This window comes from Barbatula barbatula, assembly GCF_947034865.1.
Source record: "Barbatula barbatula genome assembly, chromosome: 4".
Classification (NCBI taxonomy): domain Eukaryota; kingdom Metazoa; phylum Chordata; class Actinopteri; order Cypriniformes; family Nemacheilidae; genus Barbatula; species Barbatula barbatula.
Genome location: NC_136768.1, coordinates 4,330,682 through 4,358,079, shown reverse-complemented (window position 1 = coordinate 4,358,079; position 27,398 = coordinate 4,330,682). Strand labels below are relative to the sequence as shown.

Below are 27,398 nucleotides of genomic sequence, written 5' to 3'. Positions count from 1 at the left end.
ATTTTGCATCAAGACTATAGAAAAGGGCTGGACGAATGAGCAGTCTGGAATATCTTGGACATTTTTAAAGTCAATTTACGAGATCAAAGGGTCAGAATGAACTCTCCTTCACAAGCATGCTGACAAATTCTTCTTAGAGATGTGTGCCTGGCTTTGAGCTCTGGGGAGGTGCATGTATGAGCGTGCACGTGTGTGTGAAGGTTTGTCTCGCGTACCTGCACAAAGCTGCACATCACATAGTCATCAAACATTGGCAGGCTGGGCCTGCTTTCACGGTATATATGCAGAGTGTATATCGTCATGACGACGGGCTCGGCTGCTGATTCGTCCGTCATCAGAATGTTGATTCTGCTGTTGCCCAGGCCGACGGGGTAGTTCGCCATCCTGAAGGAAACAGAGGAGAGTTCTGAGGAACTCGGCGTACCCGGTTGCATGCGTACACCCAATGCATGCATTTCAGTTTGGGGTTATTCGTGTTGTGACAGGGAGGAGGATTAGGGTGGATTAAACTGGGTATAGATCAACAGGTGACCCCCTCGCTCACTTCTAAATAAAGCTGTGCATTCACCAAACCTTAAGAACGGGACGGTGGCCCGGAAACTCTCTGCTTTCTATAATTGTTTTCAACTATTTTTCAGACACATTAAGGTAAAAAGTATATGCAGTTGTTTTTCTTAGGGAATTATTTTTACCAGATGTAAAAAAATTACAATAATAAGGAGTTTGCTGATTCCTTGATTCATTCAGTGAAATTTAACAACAGGTTTATAAAAAAACTAAATATTAAATTATAAAATGTTATAATAAATAATAAAATTGTTTATATAAAAATCAGGGGTGATTCATTGTGATTAATTACATTCAGAATAAAAGTTTGTTTTTATATAATACATGTCTGTGTACTGTGCATAATGTTGTATTTATAAACGGATACAAATGCATGTGTATATTTAAGAAAAATATTTAAATGATTGGTATATATAAATAAATACATTTAAATATTTCCTAAATATATACATGTATGATTATGTTTTTGTGTTTATAAATACAAAATTAATATGCACGGTACACAAATATATTATGTAAACACAAACTTCTATTCTGGATGCGATCAATCACGATTAATTGTTTGACAGCCCAACAAAATATAATTAAAATAATATTTTTGTTGTTTTATGTCAAATCTAAATCGATTAAAATAATTCTGAACTCCGTATTCTTTAATAATGATTATATGCAGTTTGTATTTATTCATAGTAATAACAGGCTATTCTGTAACTGGAACATTTCTAACTATAAAAAAGCCCATTTAACACCTAACTTTTATTATTGAATAAGAAATAATGTATGATATAATCATGTGTCCATCATCTTCAAATATACGCAAGATGTTTTTCTCTGGCAGTATTAGAGATTACAGGCTGTTACAGAGTCTAATAGACTGTAATCGGGGATTGTGTGTGTTGAGAATGTGTGTGTGACCTGCCAGGCATGGGAAAGCAAATTCAAAAATTAATCTGATAAATCAATCAAATGCTGAGGTGAGTTTGAGCTGACACATAAGAAGCCAGATCTGATTACCTAGAAAAAAGCAGCGACGGCACTACCGTACGGCAGGCTCTTTGTTCATTGATTCCCAGCTAAACCTGCTGTGTTTTACAGCACCGTGCAGGCTGTCAAGCAAAATGAAGCTTTCTCTGCAAATCCTCGACACTTTCTCCTATTTTATTTATTAAAGTTTTTTCTAAATCTTAATTCTATATTCTGAAAGAAATTAGCGAATATTTACCATGATTATAATTTGGTCGAATTAACTTGCGTAGCATTTACGTAATGTTAAATTACATAACTTAAGTCACTGCGTGTTCATATTAATATAAGTTCATACATTTATCTGCTCTCTGGTTTGTAAACATTTAATTGGTTAATTCCAACGTGCCATCTCAAGCACGATGTTATGAATGCGGTTATTTAGGAAATTACAATAGACTGGCTGTTAAGTTTGTGGTTACAGTGGGGTGTGTGAGGTTTACCTGGGTCCACGATGTTCATCCAAGTGAATGTGGCAGTGTGGACTGACCGGTTCTGGCCTGATCCGAATGGTGATCACATCAAAAGGAACCTCGGCTCGGTATTCTTTTACCCACGTGTTAAATGCTGGCATCAGGACCATTGGAGGGTCTGTGTACAGCTGCCTTAAGTGAGGATCAACACATCTCCCTAAAGGACAAAAAAAGCAGATTTCATATCACAGATTTTTTATTACATGTCATATGCTTCTTAAAATATTTCAGATCAGGTAAATATGTTACCGCAGTAAGAATAATTCATTATGGGATGTCTAGTCAAGACAACAGCTTACCTTTTTGTGATCTGTCTTCAGATTGGTCTGGATGCGTCTCACCATGCCCCCGGTTTTTTAGGTCATGGAAGCTGCTGAAAAAAGGGAAAAGCACAGTTACTTCATATGATGATTTTAATAATGCAGGTGTTTGGAAAATGGAACATTAGCACAGTGTTTTTATTTATGAAGTCAAGTATTTCAATTATATTTTAACAAACTCATAAAATGCACCAAACCATTATATTATTGTTGACATGTGCCAGTTTTATCGTCGCCAACCAAATGCAGACAATTTAACTCCATCTATTCAACATAAAACACACATTTAAGAGGTGTGGAGATACCTGAGACGGACATGGGATCAGTTTGCAGACACACTCAATGACATTAACAAAATGTGTTGAAGAATTGTCCACTTCAGGACAGAATGAAAAATCAGAAAGTAGAGGGCGATTTTAAAAGACACAAATTGTACGGAATTGTACGGAATAAAAGGGGTATTTTCCTCATCTTTCTGGAGCATAAGAGATAGCGAATTTTGCAAAACAAAATAAAAGGAATAAATAAAAGAAAGACTTCAGGAGGTTTGGGAATAATTCTAGGAGAAAGACTGTAAAAATAATGTTTTTACTGGACTGGAAATAACCCAAAGGCACCATTAAACAAGACTTTTGTAACAGAACTATTTGTAACAATCTACTGACCCTTGCAAAAGTTTTGCATGCCTGCAGCACAATTTATCTCAACACTTGAATAAAGATCAAGACGTTGATCTGGGGAATCTGCAAATCTGTTTACATGAATTTGTACGTATATGTGTGTGTGTTATACCGTCCGGTCTGATTTCTTCTCATGTAATAAAGGCTGAGCTCCTGGAGCAGGGCCATGAGAGCTGGTCTCCATCCCTGAGCCTGGACACCGAGGGACCTCTGGATTACATCATGATGGAGATCATCAGGAGGAGATATAGGGTACAGCTGCCAACACACACACCATGACATTTAATTATTTATAATTAAAAAAAAAGACGTTTTTTCATATTTTTTATGAAAAAGAATACAAAGTATTCTGAACAACTGTTCATTAAAACGATAACGGTAACATTCTAGTGGTTGCTTTACATCCATTTGTAGGCTACTGCATTCATATTTATTTCACATAAAATCGCACAATTGAAGCCACAAACACACAGGCATTTCCTTCCAAAACCACAAATAATTGCATGACTGTGTGTTTTCAAATAAGGGCAATTCTTCCCCTAATAGAAAATCTTAATCACATTTTATTCAAAGACCCTTTATTATTAGCTATTTTATGGGCATCACACAGACATCATGTGCTTATAAAGTGAAGAAAATGGGTTTGTGCAATAAGATGCGTGTTTACCAGTTGAAAAGGCCCTGATGTGTTGAGGTGTTGGTTAAACTGTTGCAGTAAATAAAGTTCATCTGGAGGCAGACACGGACTGTTCGGCCAATCACAGCCACCGTGCTGAAGCATACATTTGTATTATTAGACAGGAACAACAGAAACTGTTGATATGCATGCTAAAATACATTGCATAACAAAGAAGATAAAACAATCATAGTGTTGCTCACATGATACACAGCAAAATTGTTTATTTAGGATTTTTTAAATAAATACATATGCTTAATAATATACATTCAGAATAAGTATGATCATATTAAAACTAGCAGTGATGTTTAACCTTTATTTGGTTCTGTTCCTTTATACTGAGTAAGGGACCGGCCCCCATTGCCTCACTATTGCATGCTGGGAAAAGCAGTTTCAATACATCCTCCAGCATGTATTCTTTGGTGATCTGTCCATCAAAGTGAGGGTCTAACATACCGTCAAAATGGAGATCTGTTCGAAGCTGCGAAGAAAAGATGAGATGCTTCAACAATCATGAAACAACAAGAGCATGAGTGTGTATAGATATGCTACCATCTAGTGGCCAAGTTAACCAGGTTTGAAATCACATAACGTCTTTCGTCTAAAAAAGGTACAGAACAGGAAAAACGTACAATTAAACATAAAGTACGTTTAAAATGGAGACAAAAAAGTCTAGGAGCAGAAAAGGGAAATCACTTCACCACACAGATATGCTGTTTGAAGGAGATAAATGATCTGCTCATCTCACATATCACTGAATCTTTAAAGAGACAGTGTCCTGACTTTATTTTGAGGGATTTTAGCTGAAAGCTGTAAATCATATTTACCTTTACCACCACCGGATGGAGAGAGGCATTATAATGCAATGTGAAGGTCAGTAACTGAAAGCAGAGCAGACACCTGTGGGAAGCACAAACACACACAACTATACAAAACCGAACCCATAATGTATCGTATACATACAAAGTGTGTTAAAAAGGTTCCTAAACAAGTGTGTGTGCGTTGAGCGTTGACATACATTATGGTGAGATTATAGTCTTAAAAAACATCAAACAATGCAACATTTAAAAAAAAGAAAAACCAAGATAAATGTAAAACAAGTCCCATGAGCACAAATATATCGTCCTTTTGGGAAATAAAAAATGTCGTTGTTTGCATGAATTAAACATTATAAACAAATCAAATAATGCTTGTTAAAAGTGCAATACAGTCAATTTTCTATGTAGGTTCTGAATGGGACCCAGACGCTACACATTTTAGACGTCCCTCCAATCTAACACACCCATCACATTAACATCATCATTTAATAATAAGCAACTCCTTGATTAAAATTAATTGTCTAATAAGGGATCCATGCAAAGTGTGTTTGGATGCCTACAGACATGAATCTATAATAATGAACGAGAAAGAGAGAGAGAGAGAGAGAGAGAGAGAGACCTGGGTGAGGCTGTGCTCTCCTGCGTAGTTAATAAAGCAGCTCTCAGGATTTGACTGACCACATGTTTCATGTGCACACGAGCCTGATTGGAGATAACAGGACCCAGCATCTTTCTAAAGAACACCTGCAGCTGAGAGAAAAAAAAGTGTAAATCATTCCCCATATACATGTTATATATGCTATTATATATATATATATATATATATATATATATATATATATATATATATATATATATATATATATATATATATATACACACACACACACACACACACACACATATACAGTAAAGTTGTCCAGCTTTCTCTCACTGCTTTATGTGATCATGTGAGAGAAACTGTTCCATTGCACGGTGAACAATGTGACATCATAGGAAGTTGAACTCAACCGAGGTGTAATGACACGATTGTGCCAGTAGAGTCCACTATAGTAACAGTTTTCAATTTGACATGAGCGAGACGCCTTTATATTCAAAACTACAACAAATATTTGTACACAGCAACATTACACAAACACACACACTAGGCTATCTAGATGTGAACATACCATAGATGCGGCCAGACCAAACACGCATATCAAACCCTAACCAATCGCAAACAAATGTATTAATCATGTTTATTAATCTCAATTTTCCCAAAGGAAGGTATTTAACTAATTTCATCGGGACAAAACTGTCCACAACATTTAGCTTTGTAAACAGAAACAGACACACACTGTTTGTAGCTCTATTGCTTACAAACACATGCATTATACACCACAAACCAGAAATGAACGACTTTATAGGCTTTATAGTCATCTGCTTGTTTGTCAGGTTGTTATATCAACCCATGAGACTCAGTATCTTCTGCCTTTCATTTGATCCGAATGTGCCTTCCAGCTGTTTATAAGACTCCGCAGCCTCTTAATAAATCTGGCGTCTCACACAAACACAGTTTAATTGCAAAGAGAGCAGCGTTTCACAACTGTAGAGCCCTGACAAATATCATTACTTAACAAACTGCATAGAGATCTAAGCAGGAATACAAGACAGTGTGATCGGATTTGAAATGTAGACTCTTGTCAAAACAGCTAAAAGGTATCTAAGAAAGATCGTGCAATATTTCATTTCTTATGAATGTTGAGTGTTACACAAGTTCTCATTTACCAAAGAGCGACATCGCATTAATGCTTCGCATAAAAGCATTTGGCAAGTGCATAAATGTAGAGATTCTAGTGGTGAGATTATGAATTTAGCATTTAACATGTAAGGTATGTCATTTTTTCATGTGTTCTATGATAATGACCCATGGTCTTTGATCTTCAGGAAGATGTTTTCTTACCTCAGTGGCATAACTATTTTTGGCCAGGTGGGTTTTGACCAGGACTGTGCGGTGGATAAACGCTATCAACGGTGTTGCAGAGGTAACCAGGACGTATATGTTCACAGTGGCGTTGAAATTGTGATTGTCTGAATTTCCGCCTTTGATTGGCTTTGTCCTGCGAGATACAATTGCAACTACATTAATATACACACAACACATTAGGACCATTAATTCACTACTTGAAACCCACCTCTTCTGTGAATACTTGACAGACGAATGAAAAATAAAATGTACACTAACCCTAGTAACTTTAACAATACTAGTAACTATAGCACCTATTGTATTATTGCTCCTGTGTGACATATCGCTTATTGCTACCTGAACTCTTCGTAAGTCGCTTTGGATAAAAGCGTCTCCTAAATGACTAAATGTAAATCTGCTTTTTTATTTACTCAGCCAAAAATGGTGAATAGGTTTTTCATTTTCCAGTTCTATGAAATGTTTTGATGCCAAAACAGTATTTATAATATTGTATCGATTTATAATACTGTCTGTGATTGTCCATTTATTGTATATCGGCTTAGTCAATACAAGGCAGAATTTAGTATCAATCCATGTTTTAAATAAAACTATTTCCATAAGCAAGAGAAATTTGCCATTGCGGTGACACAACTGACCGTTCAGCTGTTACGGTGTACGGAATGCCGTCTTGGGATGGCGCGGATGAAGCGCAGGCAGATGGGACGATGGGTAATATCACTCCTGAGATGAAAAGCAGAAGGCAAGAGAGAGAGTCAGAGTTCAGACACAAGTATTTTCTCTGTGAGAAAGACACACATGCTCCAGCCATCTGGACCTGTAAACCACAGCTACTTCCATACTTTCCACGACGACTTCCAGACACTGTCAGTGTTTCATAATGCCTTCTTAGCACTTTATCACATATTGTCTGATTGTCTCAGTAACAGATCCTGTATATGTAAGGGGAATTTAAAGTATGAGTGTGTAAATACTGCTTTTATGTAGACAACATTCAAGTTAACCCACACACCAAACCAGAGAGCCTTGGAAAAGCAAAGGCCTGTTTCAATCCCCAAAACCTAACAAACAATGGATGTAAAATATCAGCATCTTAGCTTGGTGTGGGATGTTTACATTCAGCATGGTCACTGTGTTTATGCACAGCATGCCGGCCTTCAGATATGATTATAAAAAGGACACAAACTTTCCCCCCGAACCCTTAACACCAGGACTCAATTGCCTGTGTTTCTGTGGGCGCCGGTCCAACAGGAAAGACAATATTGTTTCAGAGACCAAAACAAAGGCTTCATTGCAGAAGCTGGGCGTTCTCGCCCAGCTTCTTGGGGCAGCGGGTGAAAATCGGTCATTATTTGACGGTCACAAAACGTGGGCACAGTTCTTGGTCTCGGAGGTCGTCCAGAGGTGATGACCATTATTGGCTCTAAGAAGCTAATTTAAATAAGTAGGATCTACTTCAAAGGGCTTTGCTTTATAAATAAGGTGTTCTCAAAGTTACAGACTACTTTGAGATTACTTGCCGATATTAAAATAGCCGTGCTGGGTTATTAAATGCCATTGATGCTGTGCATTAAGGTTTTGATATTTAGCAGATATTTACTAAACCGTAAACCCCACCCCTGACACAGACCTTTCAGAAGTAATTACAGAGATGAATACACTTCATTTTGGTGATTTTGTTATGTACACAGTAGTACTACACAATGACTGACTGGATGTTGCATTAAATAGCGACCGCTCTTCATTCAAAGTATTTCAACGTTGTTGTTTTTTATCTCAGTTTACTGATCAAAGGAACTTTCATTCAAAATATTAAAAAGAGGCAGAATCTTCCTGAGAAAAATGACTTTAATGTTTGTCCAATTGTCACTGAGAATTATGGTATGGTTTCACAAGATTTAGAATACAATATCTGAGTATTCTGAATACAAACACTTATTTAAGCTATAGTCACTGTATGCTTTTGTTTTCAAGTACGAGTAAATGACGACCGAATATATATTTTTGGGGTAATCCGTCTCTTGAATGCCTAATGGTCCAAAATCCACATCTTTAGTCCTAAAGACATTCCTGGAAGATTTCTACTTGGCACAGCTCACCTGCTAACTTGCTGTCAGTCAAAAACCGGCAGACTCCGCCCATGTCCAGAAAGGCACCAGAAAACGCTGGTATAATGTTAACCTGTGATGAGATTTGACCGCAGAGGGATCAGAGGTCAAAGATAAAAGAGCACCACCAAAACACAGCGTTTAAACAATATTTTAAAAGATGCCCTTTAATAATTCCATAAGATCCCCTGGGAACGACCAGAAGCTGAACGGGAATGTCTTAAATACGGAGACGGTGAGTAGCAGTTGTTCTTGGATGATGTCCAGAACTAAAACTGGCCCAGGATACTCACAACAGCTGAGATATTTAAAGGCATATGACCTAAATCAAATGCTATCGTTTTAAATGCAATACTAAACACAGGTTGCACGTAAATTATTAAAAAATACAAGGCCTGCAATGAATCTTGTGGGAGAGTTTTCAGAGCGTGAGCTCACAGTTCAGGATGCTGGAATGTTGTGACGGCGTGTTCCTACTTTACTCTGTTTTTATAAACATTCCCTTTAAATCATTAACCAGCTTTTATTTCACATGCATTTCTAATAAGAAGCATGTGGAAAGAGCTTCAGAAATATTTTCTACCAAAGTTTTAGATCTGCTCCTTTACAAACTATAATCCATCCTTTTGTATTATAAAGGGAAATCTTTAAAAGCATTGGGCGTGTGTTTATTAAGCAAAAAGAAATGGGCGGTCTTACCCTCTGGTGGTACTGAGGAGGAGCAAAGTTGATTTTTCGCAGGCAACTTTTTTCTGAGCCCTTTAGACACACAAAAACAGACCAGTCTTTTCCATCTGTATTCAAAGAGAGGAATTTCCGCAAGAGATAAAACATGGTGTGAGCAATATAGGCTAAGTTTGCCAAAACAGATGACTAGACACACAATCATTTTTATAGAAAAGTAAAAAAGAACTAGACAAAGGAAGATGTATAAAGTCTTAACTCTTGAGATAAAGATGGTCAGAAACTTAAAAAGGAGGACAAAAGCGGATTACGCAACACTGGGGCAGCCAGGAAGAAACCGAGGCGAGGCGAGGCGCAGCCAATTTTCCTTTTGATAGAAAAGATTGCCTTCCACTACTTTGCATTTTTAAACTAAAACTGCACGAAAGGAAATTATAAAGTTTAAAGAAAGGACATACATGGTTTCGATCAAGACATCAAAGAAACGTAGCCCCTACATCGCCACTCAATGTAAATCTGGATGATTTATGAGTCTTGCTTTAATACCCAAAAATCAGGACCAGAGGTCCAGCGGTCCAATTAGTCAGCTATAGTCACAATACAATCTGTTCCCTTGAAACAGGATACTTAAAGCCACGTGACGGCTCATTTCATGTGTCCTTACAAGTAGAAAACTGCGAGCCTTCAAAAGCTTCTTGCCATGGTTAACAAAGCGAAATAAAAATTGGATAAAAGGCGCTAGTGAGATTCATAAACATTATAAAAAGACGACGACCAAAGTCAGAAAGTGCACAAAAATCACAGTAAAAACAGAACTTTTTAAATTTTTGCATTAACTTGTTTGCCAAATTTTCATCAACAATTGTTAATATCTGTTTCAGGTTTACTATAGTAACTGCGATTATGAAGCTCCTGTTATGTACCATTTTTGGCTGAGCACATGGCTTCTGTTTGTTTTGTTGGCCATGTGCTCTTTTTGGCCCCGCCCCTCAAATTTTTCACCTGTTTATCTCATTACCTGAATATTGCCTCGGCATGCTCGGTTATGGTCAAACTGTCTAGAAGTCCTGTTGCTTTGTAGGCCTCGGTCTCGCACCTCTTTCCTCGAGGTTTGTTCGTTTTTTCTGAACCAAAGGATGTTGATCCAGGAACTTGATAGACTTAAATCCACGTGTGTGTATTTGTTTGCATCTATTTTGTTTCGGAATGCGAACCCTTGTTATTGTGCCACTGAATCTGCTTTAATTTTGACCGGGAAAAAGTGGAAAAGCACATCTGGTAGTTATTCTGGTAGTCAGCACCACTTCAGGAAATGGGCTAGTGTGCATTTGGCATGAAGTCCAAACGTTTATGCCCGAGTGCAGTCCCAGTCCAAACTACAGGAAGTAGTTTAATACCAAAAGGGGAATAATGGGATACCTGGCACCACATTCCAACACTAAATCATTGTGTTATTCACACAATCGATTAATGCTGTCAACAGTTCATTCTTCTAATTTAACACAATGCACTTATTTCTGCTTTACAACGGAAAAAACATCTAGTGTTCCAGGGTTGCCAAAGTCAAGTCTGCCGCCATTGCTGCTACATACCAAGCAGCACTTTGTTAAATAAATGTCTCCATTACTGTCACCGCATGTGAATCTACGATTAAACACTACACACGAACGCTACCAGAGCTGTTTAATGTGCCAGAAATGGAACAGCGTTGGCAACCTCACCGATGCTCCCAGCATTCTCGGCATTAAGATTGGAGACGGTTTTATTTAGTCCCTGTACATGTGTGTGCTTCTGGGCAGGAGCTGTTGCCCTGATGACCTATAATTCTTTTTGTTCTCGGCAGCGTGTGGTTGGCAGGCTTGCTCGTCCATCTAAATGACAGACAGCTGTTGACAACCTGTCCTTGTTTGCAAACAAACACCTGCTCCGATCCTCACGCAACATGCAGTTTTCTTTTAAATGTCTATTTATCTTTTATTTCCATATTTGACATCTCATTGTGTGGCGATAGGAGGTTTTAGTATCAATACAAATCTATGTTTACTGTAGACGAACAGGAGCAGTTTACTACACGGACCTGTGGGAAGGTATTAAGAATCCCTGCAGAGACCATGAAGCAGTGTTTTAAACTAAGCTGGACATTAGATTAACCCCTGAACTACCCGACAGTTAAAAGGAACAGCGATCCTTTATGATCATGAACCACATGCACACACAACACAATATGTTCACATGATAGCACACACACACACAAAACACTTGCGATACATCTCTTGTATATTGCATACTACTTAACGTAAGTGTTCTACCGCAGTACGGTACAATCTTTATACTATTTTTAGTATGCTACGATTCGTCATACCGCACTATGCATGTCTAAATCATATCACTTTCCAAAATATTAGAATTGTTCATATTTTAGTATGCCAATCTGAGCACAAGGCATACACGTGTTACTGAAACAGAATTCCTGCATACTGCTTAGTTTTAAAAACATGTAGTACGCTTTAATATTTGCTTACAAATTAAAAGTAGTATGCTGCATGACCTCACCATACACGTGTAAATCATTAAAAAAATTAATATAGTAGTATGCCAATTTGATCATATCCAATCATCCTGAACCCACCTGGAGCACAAAGCATGCATGTGTGTACAGGGTTGTTACATGACCTCACTATGCATGTATAAATCTTTTTAAAAATGAAGTATTGTAGTATAGTAATTTGAACATATCCAATCATCCTGAACCCATATGGAGCACGAAGCATGCATGTGTGTGCCTAGAATAGAGAACTTGCATACTGCTTTCCATTTAAGAATCTTATTGAAAGAAATGTTTATTGTGATATGCCAATTTGAACCTAACCAATCCACCCTCCAGCCCATACACACCACAAAGCATGCATGTGTGTGTTTAAAAATAGTATACTACTACTCTCATATACAAATAGTATACTGTGCAAGTGCGCGTGCTATGCAAATTCTGTATTCTGCAAATACCTGGATGAACAATATTTTAACATCTATCTAAATGAGAAGTATGTTACAGAACACGCTGTGCACAAAAACGTATCCCACAATGCAATGCATTTGACATGACCTTTTCCCCTTTCTCACCTCTTCTGTCCTGTCTGAGTGACGCTCTGGTCTCTGCGTACCGGGCCTGGTCCACATGATACCCCTGCTGCTGGAGGACTCTCCGGAACAACTGGACCTCAGTGTCTGTTGGAGAGTTTTGGCCTGTAAGAATAATGGCTTTTCCGGCACAGCTGCGTTTAGACTGTTGCATCTAAGAAAGAAAGAGAACGTTTGGTAAATGTTCTTAATAAAAAACATGTGTGATAGCAACAGTGATGCTTTAGTGATCAACAATCCGATTCATCATCATTCATAATTCATACTCGTAGCGATACTCCAAGAAAGTTAAATCGGGTCACATGTGTGGATCACAACACCAAAGGCTTATCAGACAGACAGATGGGCAATCCTACAGTTCCCATAACGCAGTGTACCGTGGTAATGACCTCTGTGGGCCATCAGGTTAAAAAGGAGGGGTGAACTATGTTTTTTTAGAGAAGGATTAGAGCTGAACAGCCTGGCCTTATTTTGAGTTTCAGGTGCTGGCTACCGCACAGGAGAATTGTGAGATAGATTTCAGTTTAGCCCTGAGAAAGTTTGGCTACATGTAGCAAGACAAAAAAAAAAAGTCTTATTAAAAGCTTCTGAGCAACCACTCCCAAACAAAGCACGTGGGCATTCAATTCTGTGTTGCGTAACAGCATGAGAAGAACACAGATTTTATGTTGCGATGAGGCGTTTGCTGGAAAAGGAAAGGGAGGGTTTTCCTCTCCTTCAGCGTGGATGATTCTGTTTCCTTTTCCTGATTCTGTGTTCATCCTTTCAGCTGTCGTACTGTTTTCTTTCTCTTGTCTTTTTGAAGTACTAATGTTTGCAAAGCATCAAAACAAAACCAGTAAATTTCAAGTAGCATTACTCGTGATATCCAATATGCAGTCTCTAGTAAAACACAGAGACCAAAAAAAGATTAGATTAAAATAAAATGAATTTCCGTCTTCCTTCGGGGTACTTCTCGTAAATGCTTCCATCTGGGAGCTCAGCCACATTAATGAAAGGGTCCTAATGCCCTCTGATAATGGTCTCCAAATAAACGTTATCAGTGGTTTACCAATGTGTATCCTGTAACCCCCTAGTTTTAAACTTGTGCGTGATTCGTTCTCCACATTTTATGCTTCGAACACGAATGACATCTAAAGCAGCTTGTTTCCTTTGCAAAGCAGCCTGACGTGCAATTTGCGGAAGAATGAGGGATGTGACCATACTGCATATAGACTCAAGAATCGTATTGGCCATGTAATAAAACACTAAAAGCACCCTAGCAATGAAAATGAAGCAATGTTTGAACACCTTAGCAACCAACCACAACACGCCAAATCTCAAATCTGTCAGTACCATGATGTCACTTACATTTTCTTTACAAATCGAATTGATAATCATGCTTTTTTCCTCTCACGTACATCTGATTTGTTTCCCTCTCATTTAACAACACAGAATGAAAACAAGCAGCGATTCATACTTATACTCCTTCTAGTCATACTTCGCAACTTCCTCTCTGTCCCCTGCACATCGCCCAGTCTGTCCCTCTTCCTCTCATCTCCGAGACCTCGGGCTACAAACGCAAATCTAAAACATGCAATTACTGGACTGCGTTCACGTCGCAAACATCATTACTTCATTAGAGCACAACCAAAACAGGCCAGCGCTCAAAGCAAGTAATAACAGCCAATGAGAAAAGTATCATGCAAATAAAGGGAAATGAAATAGAAGTCGGAAGAAAGAGAGAACCACATAACTCAAAGAGCAGTGGGAACAGATTGATGCATTAACTTTAATAAGGTCTGAAATGAAATCAGCTACACAAAACATTAAGTCTTCTCCAGAAACCATCCCTTAATTCCCACCTCGTATAAACAGGAGATGATAATCGCATGTACATGTACCGTATAAATGTTAATTTAGTCTTCTGGTACATCTTTGGAAATGCGGTCACGTCACAGAGGAAATTGAAATGCACGCTTTTGTGAAGGTGTTCTTTTCTTTTGCCGTCAATTTGGAAAAGGAAGAGCTTGGTTTGAAACAGGCGGGAGCTGGACATATTGAAAACTGTGGGTATTGATTATGCCAATATGTCAAAGTGTTAGTTTTTTTTAGTGATTGTGTCAGAGACGTATGACCTTGTTTTGGTACGTGTGTAACTAAATACCAAAGAGTTGGGACTAAAAATAATACTACTATCTTTAAAGGCCAACCTCCTGACACCGAGAGTCATTACCTTTATGGAAACACATTGTACAGAAAAAACACAGAAAGAAACAAACATCTTGTACTTTATACACATAATATGTATTCATGGGTTTTTGTGTTTACGTGCGTCTACTACAGCGTAAAAACAGATAGCAACACCTGCACTCAGTCAAACTTAATCCTCACATGCCTCGTGACCCAATAAATACACTAACATATACACAGCTGACCAAGACAGAATACAGGCTAGACCACCCCGAGAGATACTATACAGAAAACCTAACCAGTGTAACTGTAAGTAGTCAGACGATATACCATGATATACCATAGTACCACATGTTTTTATTTTACCACAAAGCAGACCATATCTATGAAATAATATCTGTTACCGCAACCTGTACATCATTATTGAGGAAGTTCATGTATGCCAAATACTTATTTCTCCATCAGAACCAAATACTTCAAGGTCTCGGATGGAATGGACTGCCTAGTCCCTGGTAAAGCCGGAGTAAAATATCAAGACGTTTATGTGTGTGGTCTGAGTAACACTCGAAGAGTTCAGTGCTTGTGCCAACATACCATTACCATCTCAAAAACCCTGATCTGGTTCCTTACGTCAGCAATGTGGAAGGACAAACTAAATTACCATCATTATTAGACATCAATGTTCAAAACTACACGTAAACGTTCATCCAAAAAAACTCAAAAAAATCTTTGAATTCTTCTTAAAAAACTTTCTTCAATGCAAAGAACACAACGGTCCCATAAACCAAAGTCAATATTTCAGTTGTGCAACTCACATCTGTGTCAGTTTAACCGAACAAGTCCTTCACTTCAAGGGAGCGCTCTGAATGTGGAGGGAGGGCAGACAAAATGTGGCTTCTGTTAGTATTCAGCAAAGACCTCGAACACTCTACTTGTCCACGCCGAATGAATAGTTTGCTTGGCTAAAGATTTGGCGTTGGCTCAACATTTTATTCAACATTTCCCCCACAAACTTCTCCTTGTTTTTCCTTTTCTTGCCTCTTTCTTCCTCCTCCTCCACAAATACCCCCTCTCTCTCTCTCTCTCTCTCTCTCGTACTCTCTACCACTCAGGGTTCTGTTACCACAGGCTCCGGTGTAAAGGGTTCAGAGGTTAATCATAGCTGCCCTAAGCCCCCCATATATAAAAATACTCTTTTCCGTCTCTCCTACACACATCTTTTGAAGCAAACCACATCAGACGCATATACAAAACATGCCTCTGTGCTGCATCCAGACCCTACACAACAACGCAATACATGGCGCACAAAGGCAGCGTGCTTGCAATGTACTTGCTCTCTCCAATCAGTAAAGAAACAGTAAACAATAAACTGTCAGCATACTTGAAGTGCACTACAACGGACACAAGGAGCATTCAATTGTGCCTGCAACCACAGGCCTAATATAGTTGCATGTGCTCGACGGCAGGAAACTGCATCTCCCGATAGCAGGGGTTCGACGTTACATGTCTTTTTTTTGTTTATCATTAAAAAGTTTGTATATATATGAATACTTTTTAAAGTTTCTTGACGCATTTATTATTTCAAAAACTGAACAAAATGTTACCGTCACTCGATATCATTTCACTCGCTAATAAAGTCACATTTATACACTGCATGGTGAGGTTAATGTTAGACCTCCGCATGGCGACATCAATGCAGTTATTCATATGACAAAGTGTTAGTGTGTAAACTCCGAGTTAATCATCTGTAAGTGTGGAAGTGGGAATGAATGAAACCGTGAGACTCTGGATCAGAACCAGGGAGACTCCAGTCTCTCAAGTGAACAGACAGAGAAGTGACTTTGTTTTAACATAAATGAGCGTCTCCCATTGGTGTCCTGGGGCAACGAGACAGCATAGGTTTGTGGGAAAACAGTACGTGCGGTAAATGCCGCTTGTAAACATATATTATGTAATACAAACATCATGATGATTATTGTACCACTTTTGCTGGGGAGTGGAAAAAGGACATTTTAAAGTACACAATACATTATGAAAGGACATTTCTGTCATTTATCCACCCTTATGTCATTCTGAACATGAAGGATTTTTGTTGGAACGAATTTGAGGTGGATGAGTCACTAACATTTGCTTTTGTGTTTCAGAAGAATGCAAGGTTTGCTTATAAAAAAATACGATTATAAGTATAAGGCATAAAGATGGGACAGTTTTGTCATAATAATCATTAAGTATTATTATTATAATTTGGTGATATATTTATATATATTTAGTATATTTTACTTCGTCACAAGAAAGCCGTCACACAGACACGTTTCTATGAAAAAAGTTATTATAGTTTTCATGTTTCAGTTTTATTAATGTTTTAAATTAGCTCTTCTTTTTGTATATTTGTTTTGTCATATTCATTTGTTACTACATAGATTTACTTTGTTTTATGTTTTACTTTTACTCATTTTTAGGAAACAATTTTAGTGCCTCGGCTTATACGCCGAAGGACATTCAGTACATTTTTATTTTCGATAAGTTCGTTTTTCAAATAATATTCAGCCAAATATTTTTTTCCAATTTCAGTTTAACAAATATTTTAATAGTTTTAGTCAACGTTGTATACAAGCCAATTCCTAATATTCCGATTTTCTGTCTCACACCGTTATTTGTTCATGACTATTCATACAGCAGCACCAGACAGTCTACGGGACAGTCCGCTCCCACAGCACTCCGGAGAGGTACTTAGGGTGCCTCAGAGTGATAACTCTATCCAAGCAGCAAGCACGCACACACACATACGCTCAAGCACAGCTCACTAACAGCTGATTGAGGACAGCTGTCATGGTTCACAGTGTATACTTCCTGCTTTGAGTTATTTAGCATGGGATTATCGGCAGCACACCACTGCATCTCTGGCTTAAACCTCTCTCACCTCACATTGCTTGCCTGCCTCATTCTTCTGCATCACTGACCCTATATCTGTTCCTCAAATCTCACTCACTTTCAGCCTTTGCACCTTCATTTTTTCTTCATGCTCCTCTCTCTTGTCCCATTTCCCACTCCCCTCCCAGACAGAAGTCATAAATAATAGCCAGGTATCCAACATGACAGCCGTTCTTTATTCTTGGCATCTCTCCTCGAATCATGCTGTACTGACGAAACGAATATAGATGTCAATCAAAAATAACTCCATCATGTGGTCTCCTAAACCAATGAATGTCAGGCCTTGAGTCTTCTCCAAAAATACCCCCAACAAAGACACCCATCATAAATAAACAAAACTGGCTATTTTTAACCAGCGGTTTCATGGTGAAGGGGCGGAGGGAGAATACATCCCAACCCAGCAGTCTTAACATTTCTGTATAATAAAGTCTTCGAGATCCAAATGCATCATGTAAAATCATTGGAATTATTACATTTAGAATTACATCTACACATACACATTATGATAAAAGTAGTTATTACGCAAGAGTATAGAGTACTTACAAAACCATAATTCTGTGATGTCTCAAGAAGAGATGCGAGTCTCTCGGGGTTCCTCAGAAGCAGATTGTGATCAAACATCACCGATTTATTCATTTGGACCCGTTGATCGTTCTTGAACTCGGTTCCGTTCCGATCCACAGTGTGGTACAAGAGACCCACCGCTATCCCCAGGAGCAACAGGGGTCCCGTGCAACACCTCCGACGCAGCGTCCAGATTCCACGGAAAAACATTCCCACTTCTGCAGAAATGTGTCTGGATAAAGTCAAAAGACATACCATTCGGAATGTGCATACGGACCCCGCATCATCGCTCCGGATCACACCGCGCTCTTGCGCTCAGACGCGCGCCTCTGGAACCCAACGCGTAAAGCGCGCATATTCGACAGACAACGTTATACCATAGTAATGTGTCATCTGGAGTGGTTTAAACACGATGCATCTTGCTTTATATACAGACCCCTTTAACCATTTATATGTGCGGCGGTTGTAATTCCTACTTTTACAGAATCCAAAACCAAGACAAAAGTTCCCCAAAGTCGTCTTTCTTTTCAATTCCGAGCCCCACGGTTTATTAAAAACAGTCCCGAGTAGCGGAACCTCATGACTGAACGGTACGCCTCCTTCACAGACACGCACTGTCAGAAAGCGCCTGCCTCCCCGTGTCAAAACGCTTTCAAGTCGTGCTAAACTCTCGAACCTTCACAGGACGCAATCCTGCGATTATTTTTAGTAGTGGGTAACACTTACATGTATTGAGTAGACAGACGCCTTTGTCCAAAGTCACATAAGAGCGCATTTTACTTTCTGCCTAAAGGTCTATGAGCGCACTCGCACAAAGGCGCATTCAATTAAACTTTTAGACGTACCTTTACGCGTCATTAAAACGTAAAAACGCATATTTGCGGCCCTAAACGATACCGTTCAAAAACGGTAACGTGAACATGTGAATTAAAGCGAAGTAGGAAGGAAGTTTGGGTTGATTTAAGGGTAACCGTGTGCACCTGGTTTGCGTTAACAGCGATTTAAGGCCCACTAAAAAAAAACGTGCTCATATCTCTAAACATGATTTATTTACTTCATAAACAAAAGCATTTATGTTTGGCTTTCAGATCAATCTAACATTATATTGTGGGATTCGTGCTTGAAACAAAACAACAACAAAAAAGATTATTCGTAAACGGGGTAAGAACAATAATAATTTGCCATTTTGAAGCTGTAGAAACATCTCTGTTGTGCACCACAGCATTATGTTTGATTTCGGAAAGTACAACATATGCCTATTTTATATAAACTCTGTTTTAATCAAAGCTATCCCACACTTAGCCCATGTCCCCTTTACCACATTTGGCAGATACTACCACAGAATTCAAACCCACAGCCTTTGCACTTCTTACGCAATGCTCCACCAAGCTGCAAATACACTAAAACTAAAACCGCACTGTTGGGTTCACAAAGAGACCCAAACAAACAAATGATGTTGAGTTGGTTTCAGCTTGTACAATGCTCTTTGACACAATATGTACCAAAAAACCTTGATCATTTTATTGTTTTTTTTCCATCTCTCACAACTTTATATCACCAAATCAGTGCAGTACAGGCTAGACACATACTGACAAACATACACACAGGTCGCGCTTGTTCATTTCTTCTATTGTACATTTTTAAGAGCTCTTCGCTAAAATAACAAACATTCTGTCCTTAAAGCGGAGCATAATACATCATCTATCCATTACACACAAATACTCCAGTGAAATGAACGTTTCCACTGTAAATCACTGTTACAGTCACCATCTGTTTATATCAGGATCCTTTTAAGATTTGTCAGAGCTCCAATTAAACGTGCCTGATGTTTCTAGTCCATCACAGAGTCCAGGACTACGATTCCCAGTCTCCATTGTGTCAATCCATACTCTGGCATGTAGCGGGAAACGCCAAATGCGAAGGATCATCACGCATGGCAAGCCGAGGAATGTCATGAATGTTAAAATACACGGGCCTCCCAGAAAACATCTTGCACGCCTCCATAATGATAAATGGAGATAAAGACGTAAAAACAAGAAAGGTTTGGGGGGCAGTGTGCGCTTGGGAATTACACGTTCACCGGGTGAAACTTCCAACCTGAAGGTGACTTACACAAATACACACACATCATTGCAAGAAAAACATCACACACACCCTGATTGCATGGCGATGTAACATGTATACACTCAGTGAACCTCTCCACATCATGGAGTTTTGCAGGTGAGTCTCTATGGGGTGGTCATTGTTGGTTGGCCCGAGTGATGCAGACAGTCGTCTCAAGATTTATTTGTGTCGGCTTCCTCTCCTCTTCATAGCCGCTGTGCACTGTGGGCAGTACCACTTTCCTTTAGGTGCCTCGGTCAAACCCACGCAGCCGTAGTGGAACCATTCGATCGGACACTGTGGGTGGAGAGATAACACAAGAGTCAAGACCAAATCTGATAACTTAGGGCACATCGTTGTGCTTTTTATCCAGTATGTGTGTCCCAAGACTTAAGATAACTTGTACTTTAGGAACAGTATATGCAAATTCACATACATTTATTTGAGAATATCTAGAAAAATAACCATCTGACATCAGAATGACGTAAGAAAACATGCTCTTTAATGACAAAGGCTTTTGACTTAAGTGACCAGGAAATGAAAGTTCAGATCATTCAGCATTCTTTACAGACAACCAGAGAAACAACACTGATTGCTATTTGTAATAAGGAAGATGTCTGCCATCATCTCTAAAGATCATCCCGAGGTTCTCATTGTAAGTGCACTGAGAGCACAGGAGCTTTCAAAAGATAGAGCAAGCTAGTGTTTATTCTTTGAAGAGGAAACGTGTCACCGGAGATGAAGGGTTGACTTACATCTTGGTTATCACAGCCGACCATCTCACCGTACGACACCTGCACAGAACCAGAGAGAGAGAGAGAGACAAAGCGTTAGAGACAGACGCACACCTGCAGCTGAGCCACGCACACATGCACACCTGCCAACAAAGCTCCTTTGTGAGTCGTCTTTGATGTCTACGCAGACTCACACACACAATTCTATTTTTGATAGGTTTTTGACAAAAGCAATTTAACTTTGAGGCTGTAAGACAAACGTATTCGGGGGAGACAATTCTTTTGCACTCATGCATAAAACAAAAACAAGCACGCACACACACTTTATCGGAGTATGTCAGTTACGGAGTCGTACACCTCACTCCTGTGAGCAGCCCTTTGATTTTTAAAGTCAGAAGTCTTTTTGGTTTGAACTGTGTGGCAAAACCTTTTCATAATAATATGTTTTATGTATTTCATGTTTATTGTACCATTTTGGAAAAAAAGTGCAAGCAAAGCATAAATACGGATGGCTGAGGAAAACGTACCTGATTGCAGATGCAGTATCGGGGTTCATTGGGGTCATATGTCCAGTCCAACTGACTGCTGGTGTCGGTCTCAGTCACTGTGGTCTGTACGAGCTCATGAGCCAGAGCTGAGGATGACGAGCAGGATGACAGAGAAGAGGAAGAGGAGGATGAAGAGGATTGGTGGTTGGAAGACTTTGTGTTGCTTCTGCGAAAATAAAGAAAGAAGAAGACATTTTTTAAAACAAGAGTAATAAACAAATGGTAACGTTTTTAAAATGGGTTTAATTTGTTAACATTGTATAACAAATTATGCACAAAAAAACAATACAATAATGTTTTTCTAAATTAATATTCTGCTAGTATACTAGTCACTGAACCTTGTTGTAAAGCGTTACCAAAATAAACTTTGTGTCCATTAAGGTAAGGGTTCCCAAAGTAGGGGCAAGGCCGCGAGGGTGGGGTCGCAAGATGATTCCCAGAATACCATTTTTATTAGAAATAGCTGCTTTTATAAATAAGTATAACAAAATATAAAATATTAGTTAAGTCAAAAATAAAACCATGCATATAAAAAATGCATCAGCTTTTGTAATTTCCTTCCCCTCAATCGTGACCCCCTGAGGTGATTACATCACATTAATGATATTAGCGTGCAGCATTTGTGTACTTTAACCAGTATAGTGGGGGTTTCGAGTCACTGGCACTGTTATTTTGGGGGTCGTGGGCTGAAAAGTTTAGGAACACCTGTGTCAAGGGGGCGGAGTCTAAGGGGAGTGTAACTTACTTGGTCTTGCGTCCTGTGCGGGAGTCTGAGCTGTTGCTGGAAATGAGGGGTTGCGCGAGCGTGTTGGCCAACGCAGAAGACGGGAAACTGCTGGACTCCCGACTCGAAGCAAACTCCCGACTCAAGAAGTCACTGTTCTTCACAGCTTCATAACTGGCCTTCAGACTCGACGTTCTCCTGCCGTCTTTCATCTGAAACAAACACAGACATTAGGTCTTGTACGTCTGCGTCCAGAGACGTGACTTTAAATTTGAGTCTCTGAAATCATACAGCTTAAACCAAATGAGTAAATATTTATAAATATCATTATCATTGCCTTTTAATTGGAAAAACATATACGACAAGTTAACGAACACAGCAAATTACAAAAGCAACGTCTGAGGAAAAGGAGTCTCGCTGAACCCAAAAGAGAAATAGAAAATTACAGAGTAATAGAACAAGGGCCTGTGTAGCTAGCTTTGAAATAAACAAGAGCCGAAGGTCACGATAACACAATCTGCCACAAAGATAAACAGATCGAGTGGAACGAGTGCAGAGGAAAAACATAAAACCCCATGGGGCCAAAAATAGTGGAAACAGGAAGTGAATTGAAAGAGGGATGTACAACCAGATCCAGAATTAGAGGAAGGGGGGGGGTGCATTTACCTGTGCAGTGGCTTGCACTGCCTGGGCCGCTGCCATGGAAATAGCTCCCGCCCCTGTGGCGGGCCCGGCAGGAAGTGGGCTGAGATTGTATGAGGATAGCGACTGGGTTGAGTTTACATTATAAACGCTGTTAGTGGAGGACGTGCTGTTGACTCTGCAGCCTACAAAACAACGGGACACGATTATTACACAACAGGAAAAACTTAAAGAAGCCAATTGTGTGACATCGTGCGATATTACGTGTTGTACGTACCTGGTGTGTTTTCTTTAGAGGCGTCTGACGTAAGTGTGGAGAGCAGGGCCTCGGATTTGAACTTCTTTTCTGGTACATGTTCAGTAGTGTGGTGGGACGGTGTGCTGTACTTCCTCTCTGTTGACACATAGGAAACCGATCAGAGGTGAGGGATCGAAAAAGAGGTTAAAATTCTGACAAATATTCAGAGGGACGGGGCTTACTCTCAACAGTGGCGTGTGAGTGGACGTGGTGGTTATTGACAGGTTGGGAGGGGCTGTCCATCTCAAGCGATCCTTGAAAAGAAAGAAATGACTTTACGAACAGCTTTTGATCAGCACAAAGCCTGAATTTTACAGGGCAGAGTACAGTTTACTGAAGCGTGAGCCAAATGATGCTGACTGCTTTGATACGGAAATTTACTCCCGCACATAAAGTCCCGTGGTGTGAATTTCTCTGATGCTATAATCTCCACACACAGAGCCAAAGTTTTTGCTGCATTAATAAAGCACACACGCGTCTTTCTCTTTCTATCTCTCTCTGCGCTGGTTGCTGCTTGATCGTATCACAAGTCATCTTCTGTCAAATATATTCAGTCATTTTCACTTATTCAGCCGAACATGCCTTTTTAGCTAATTTCGGCCAAACATGTTTGGTTGTCGAACATGCGGTGCATTCCTACTCAGGCCAATTGAGGAATATGGGACTATATCATCATAAAAAATTTTTTATTAGCATGGGATTTAAGCTTTAATATATTCAAGTGCAAAAATATGTGAAGGAAAACTCAATTTGGTCCTGTATACTGGAAAATAATGTTTACATTTTGAAAGTATTTTATCAATAATTAGCGCCCGCTTACGAAAAGGTTGGAGACCCCTGACTTGTAAACTTCATTACCCTTTTCATTTACACAAAATCTGAAATGCGGGTGATTGACATGCGTCACTCACGTCTCTCCAGGATCTCTGTGATGCCGGCATTGTCTGCCTCCAACTCCATTTTGAACTTCGCCAACTCCTGATCCAACTTCCTCAAATACCGATCAACCTAAACACATCAACAAAAATCATATATTCCCCTGCATGCATCATTTCTGACCAAGAAGCAAACATCCACATGAAGAGAAGGTGTCCCTAATCATCCCCAATTCTCAATCTGTAATAGCCTGCCACCTACCGGACAACATTATGTACTGAAAAAGGCATAAATTGTTACTGAAATGTTACTCACCAGATCATAGATTTGATTGGCTAACTGGACTTTTTCATCTGCATCTTCTAAAGCTTTATAGTAGTCCTGATAGAGAGCAAAATAATCATCAATGATTCAGAAGTACAGGCAGTGTTTACATTTGTAACTCCTACAAAGACAGTAAGAGTTCAAATGAAACATCAAAAATATAAGTTATCCAAGTATCTAGAATTATCATTACAATTGTGCTTAGGACAAATAACATTATAAATGCAAGCCAGCTGAGATCTATTCAAACAAAAGTGTGAATGATGTCATCTGTTCGTTACCTTTTTAATGACTTCCATCTGTTCTTCTCTCCATTCCGGTTTGTTCTTCTTTGCATTAGTAAAGAACTCATTAACCCGCTGCTCTAGCTGGTCCATAGCGTCTAAACAAAGGAACAGGGGCATGAGCGTTCAAGAGCCCAAAACATCACTGATGTCTACAGTCTTAGGTAAACGGCAAAATATTCTCTTTGGTGATGGTGTGAAGACGCTGATGCCTGATGGTTAAAATCTGGGCCGGAAACGTTTAGAAACAAATGTTTAAACCATATCTGAAACAAATCAAATCACAACTGTAGGGATTTCTGGGTTATGTTGAAAAACATATTTATGTCTAAAGAAAGCATGTTCTCAAAAACCATTAACATCTTTTAGATCGTTTTATGACAACGGAGCACAGGTTTCCCCCAAATAACAAAATCAAGTTAAAAGCACTAGAAAAAAAATAATAATAACAGGTTTGAATTAGCCTTCTAATTTTAAGGTTTCCATATAACAATAAAATGACTAGTAATAATTATTAGCTATAATTAGAATTAAATAATTTGTTTACAGTATGAAGAATTAGTGCACAACTGAAACTCTTTCTTTAACAGGTTCTTCCCTGAACTTCATGGCAACAACTGTACTGTTAATATTTATAAGTATCAGGTATATTGTATTTTAATAAAAAAGTGATTGTTCTATAGTGATTGAAGCTCAGCTATCATTTTCTTGAACCTACAATGGTCAACCAATCACGCACTAGGAACCGGTGTCAACTTTGCCTAAATGTTCAGTGGACAGTAAAAACAATGTTTATTTCACTTTACAATGCATCCCTTCTATAATCTATAAACTTCCACATGGTCAATGCGCACTTACACTGTCATTAGCATGCAGCAGCATCAACATCATCATCATCATCACACATCCATTCTCATTATGCATGCAAATCACACTTCACACCATCACCAAACCCGTCCCCGCTAACGTGAACGCTCTTTCTGCATCAGTCAAGGACATGTATGATGTTTAATGAAAGAAGAGTGAGTTTAGGGTGCTTTCGTACTCTGCACTTGCAGGTCCATCTCTCTCATTTCCGTAAACCTGTCGCGGAGATCCATGGGTAGCTGCTCGATCACTGCCGGGGAGAACAACAAGAGGCGTGTTACTAGCTAACGGCTGCGACGCCTTTACACGCTTAAAACAGCCCCCTCGAACCTTCAATCGCCATATTATCAACACGAATCGTTAAAATGGGTCTTATACTTACTCTCGAGGTAATCCTCTAGGTACAGCATCCTGACAGAGAGAGTGTTTCGGACGTTGAGGAGAAAGGGTGTTTTTCGTCAATATGGCGTCGCAGGCAGCGGAGATCTGAAGGGGAGGAAAAGAAACACGTTGGAAGGAGGAGGGACTTGCGTCCAGAGCGTGTGATCCGATTGGGCGCCGGGGGAGGATTTCGCTTCGTGGGACTTGTAGTTTTTTAAACGAGCAACTTGAAACGTACACCCACCGCTCGAAATTGCGCAATGTTAGAATATATTAAAATGACACTGCAGTAAAAACGTTATATTACGATTAAGTTAAGCAAACAAAATAAATATAAAATTCGAAATGTATTTTGTATATAGCCGACCCTATATACATGTATTCGCCAATGCAAAGATACTTGTATATTTGGAGAGTTTGGTTCCAAAATCAGATACCTCCGTTTTGATCCATAATAACAAACAAATATTGCTAACTAACACAATAAAACAATAAAAAACATGATTTTCTCATTTCGGAAGCAAACTTTTCATTTATTTATTGACATATTTTTATTTTATTGCCCAGTTTTATTGCATATCAAACTTCAATAATGGTTACGCTTCCTAAACAAACAAATCTTATACATGTGTACATTGATTTTCAGAGTACAAAATATTAAAGATCAATATTTTTTCAATAGGAAACAACTAATTCTACATTTATCAGACCTTTGTACCTTTGCACTAGCGTAACTGTCTATTACTGTACATCCAGCATTGGCCTTAGGAGGGCAGCACCGACTGCAATTTAGACTGTGTCCTCAGATCCACCTCAGTTTGTTCCAGACATCTGTAATTTAGTCATGTTTGTGCGGAAGACACTTTTGTGAAACATGCCACTTTGCTTGTAAACGACAATGCAGCTACACGGTTGTTTCTTGAGAAGGGACCTCAGCTTGACCCTCAGTGTTTACTAGACAGTTATAATTTGGCGCAGTCGCGGTGAAAAAGGCTTTTGTAAAACATTGCATTAAAATGTTTCCTTTCAAAGACGATATTGCAACACAGCTGTTGAGATGAAGTGTTCTGTAAAATGATATTGCACCTCAGCTCTCAGTTTAAAAAAAAACCAAATGTGCTTGAAACATGATGGGAAGCAAGTTTCCCCTGCTGCCATTCGTGGCTGTATGAAAGCTATTACAAGTTGTCTTTTAATATTTCTTCTCATCTCAGTTTACTGGTTCTATATTTGCACACTATATCAAATAATCAGTCAGTCAGTGCATAAGATGCTCCAAATATAGCTGTGCGGACTGAATTAGATTTGCGTTTACTGAAATGTTCGAAATGGTTTTTTTTTGGTAAACAAAACAATTTCTTCACAAAACGTTTTTGAAACTTTACAAGCTTTTTAAATAAGCAAATAGAGGCGTACTAAAGTAAAACAAGGCTCTTCAAAGCGCTCTACACATGAGAACTCCAGTGTTTAAAAATCATCTTCCCAGATTTAAAAATAAAT

At 39.0% G+C, this 27,398-nt stretch overlaps 2 protein-coding genes across 3 annotated transcripts in view; both read right to left on the bottom strand.

Moving 5' to 3' along the window:
* The window catches only part of cped1 (cadherin-like and PC-esterase domain containing 1), a 38,949-nt gene extending 20,216 nt beyond the window's left edge, over window positions 1-18,733 (bottom strand). Inside the window, exons 1-14 of one of the 2 annotated variants that reach the window (XM_079454537.1) lie at window positions 18,097-18,733; window positions 12,433-12,604; window positions 9,328-9,422; window positions 8,620-8,701; window positions 7,159-7,243; window positions 6,500-6,656; window positions 5,177-5,307; window positions 4,567-4,639; window positions 4,053-4,220; window positions 3,731-3,835; window positions 3,176-3,321; window positions 2,363-2,433; window positions 2,034-2,220; window positions 216-384 (exon numbers count right to left, since the gene is read on the bottom strand). In XM_079454537.1, the coding sequence (XP_079310663.1) occupies window positions 216-384; window positions 2,034-2,220; window positions 2,363-2,433; window positions 3,176-3,321; window positions 3,731-3,835; window positions 4,053-4,220; window positions 4,567-4,639; window positions 5,177-5,307; window positions 6,500-6,656; window positions 7,159-7,243; window positions 8,620-8,701; window positions 9,328-9,422; window positions 12,433-12,604; window positions 18,097-18,375 (1,920 nt within the window). In that variant the 5' untranslated portion in view covers window positions 18,376-18,733. Of the gene's footprint in view, window positions 1-215; window positions 385-2,033; window positions 2,221-2,362; window positions 2,437-3,175; window positions 3,322-3,730; window positions 3,836-4,052; window positions 4,221-4,566; window positions 4,640-5,176; window positions 5,308-6,499; window positions 6,657-7,158; window positions 7,244-8,619; window positions 8,702-9,327; window positions 9,423-12,432; window positions 12,605-18,096 lie in introns of both variants that reach the window. The other variant, XM_079454536.1, reaches the window with a different exon arrangement.
* Window positions 18,734-19,148: 415 nt separating this feature from the next.
* On the bottom strand, window positions 19,149-26,077 carry ing3 (inhibitor of growth family, member 3). Its single transcript, XM_079454834.1, has 12 exons — window positions 25,900-26,077; window positions 25,696-25,767; window positions 24,648-24,748; window positions 24,358-24,423; window positions 24,078-24,174; window positions 23,349-23,420; window positions 23,146-23,262; window positions 22,893-23,053; window positions 22,248-22,438; window positions 21,482-21,668; window positions 20,976-21,014; window positions 19,149-20,517 (listed from the first exon to the last, which is right to left on the bottom strand). Exons 1-12 carry the CDS (start codon window positions 25,925-25,927, stop codon window positions 20,401-20,403), a joined length of 1,248 nt encoding a protein of 415 aa, XP_079310960.1. The 5' UTR covers window positions 25,928-26,077; the 3' UTR covers window positions 19,149-20,400.
* Between the last annotated feature and the right edge of the window lie 1,321 nt (window positions 26,078-27,398).

What these genes read in the sequence shown, in the direction of transcription:
- ing3 (XM_079454834.1), bottom strand. Translation starts at nt 25,927, where the DNA reads ATGCTGTACCTAGAGGATTACCTCGAGA. An exon ending in CCTAGAGGATTACCTCGAGA is followed by an intron (nt 25,768 to 25,899) that starts GTAAGTATAAGA and finishes TCTCCCCGGCAG; the next exon opens with TGATCGAGCAGCTACCCATG. An exon ending in GATGGACCTGCAAGTGCAGA is followed by an intron (nt 24,749 to 25,695) that starts GTACGAAAGCAC and finishes TCCTTTGTTTAG; the next exon opens with ACGCTATGGACCAGCTAGAG.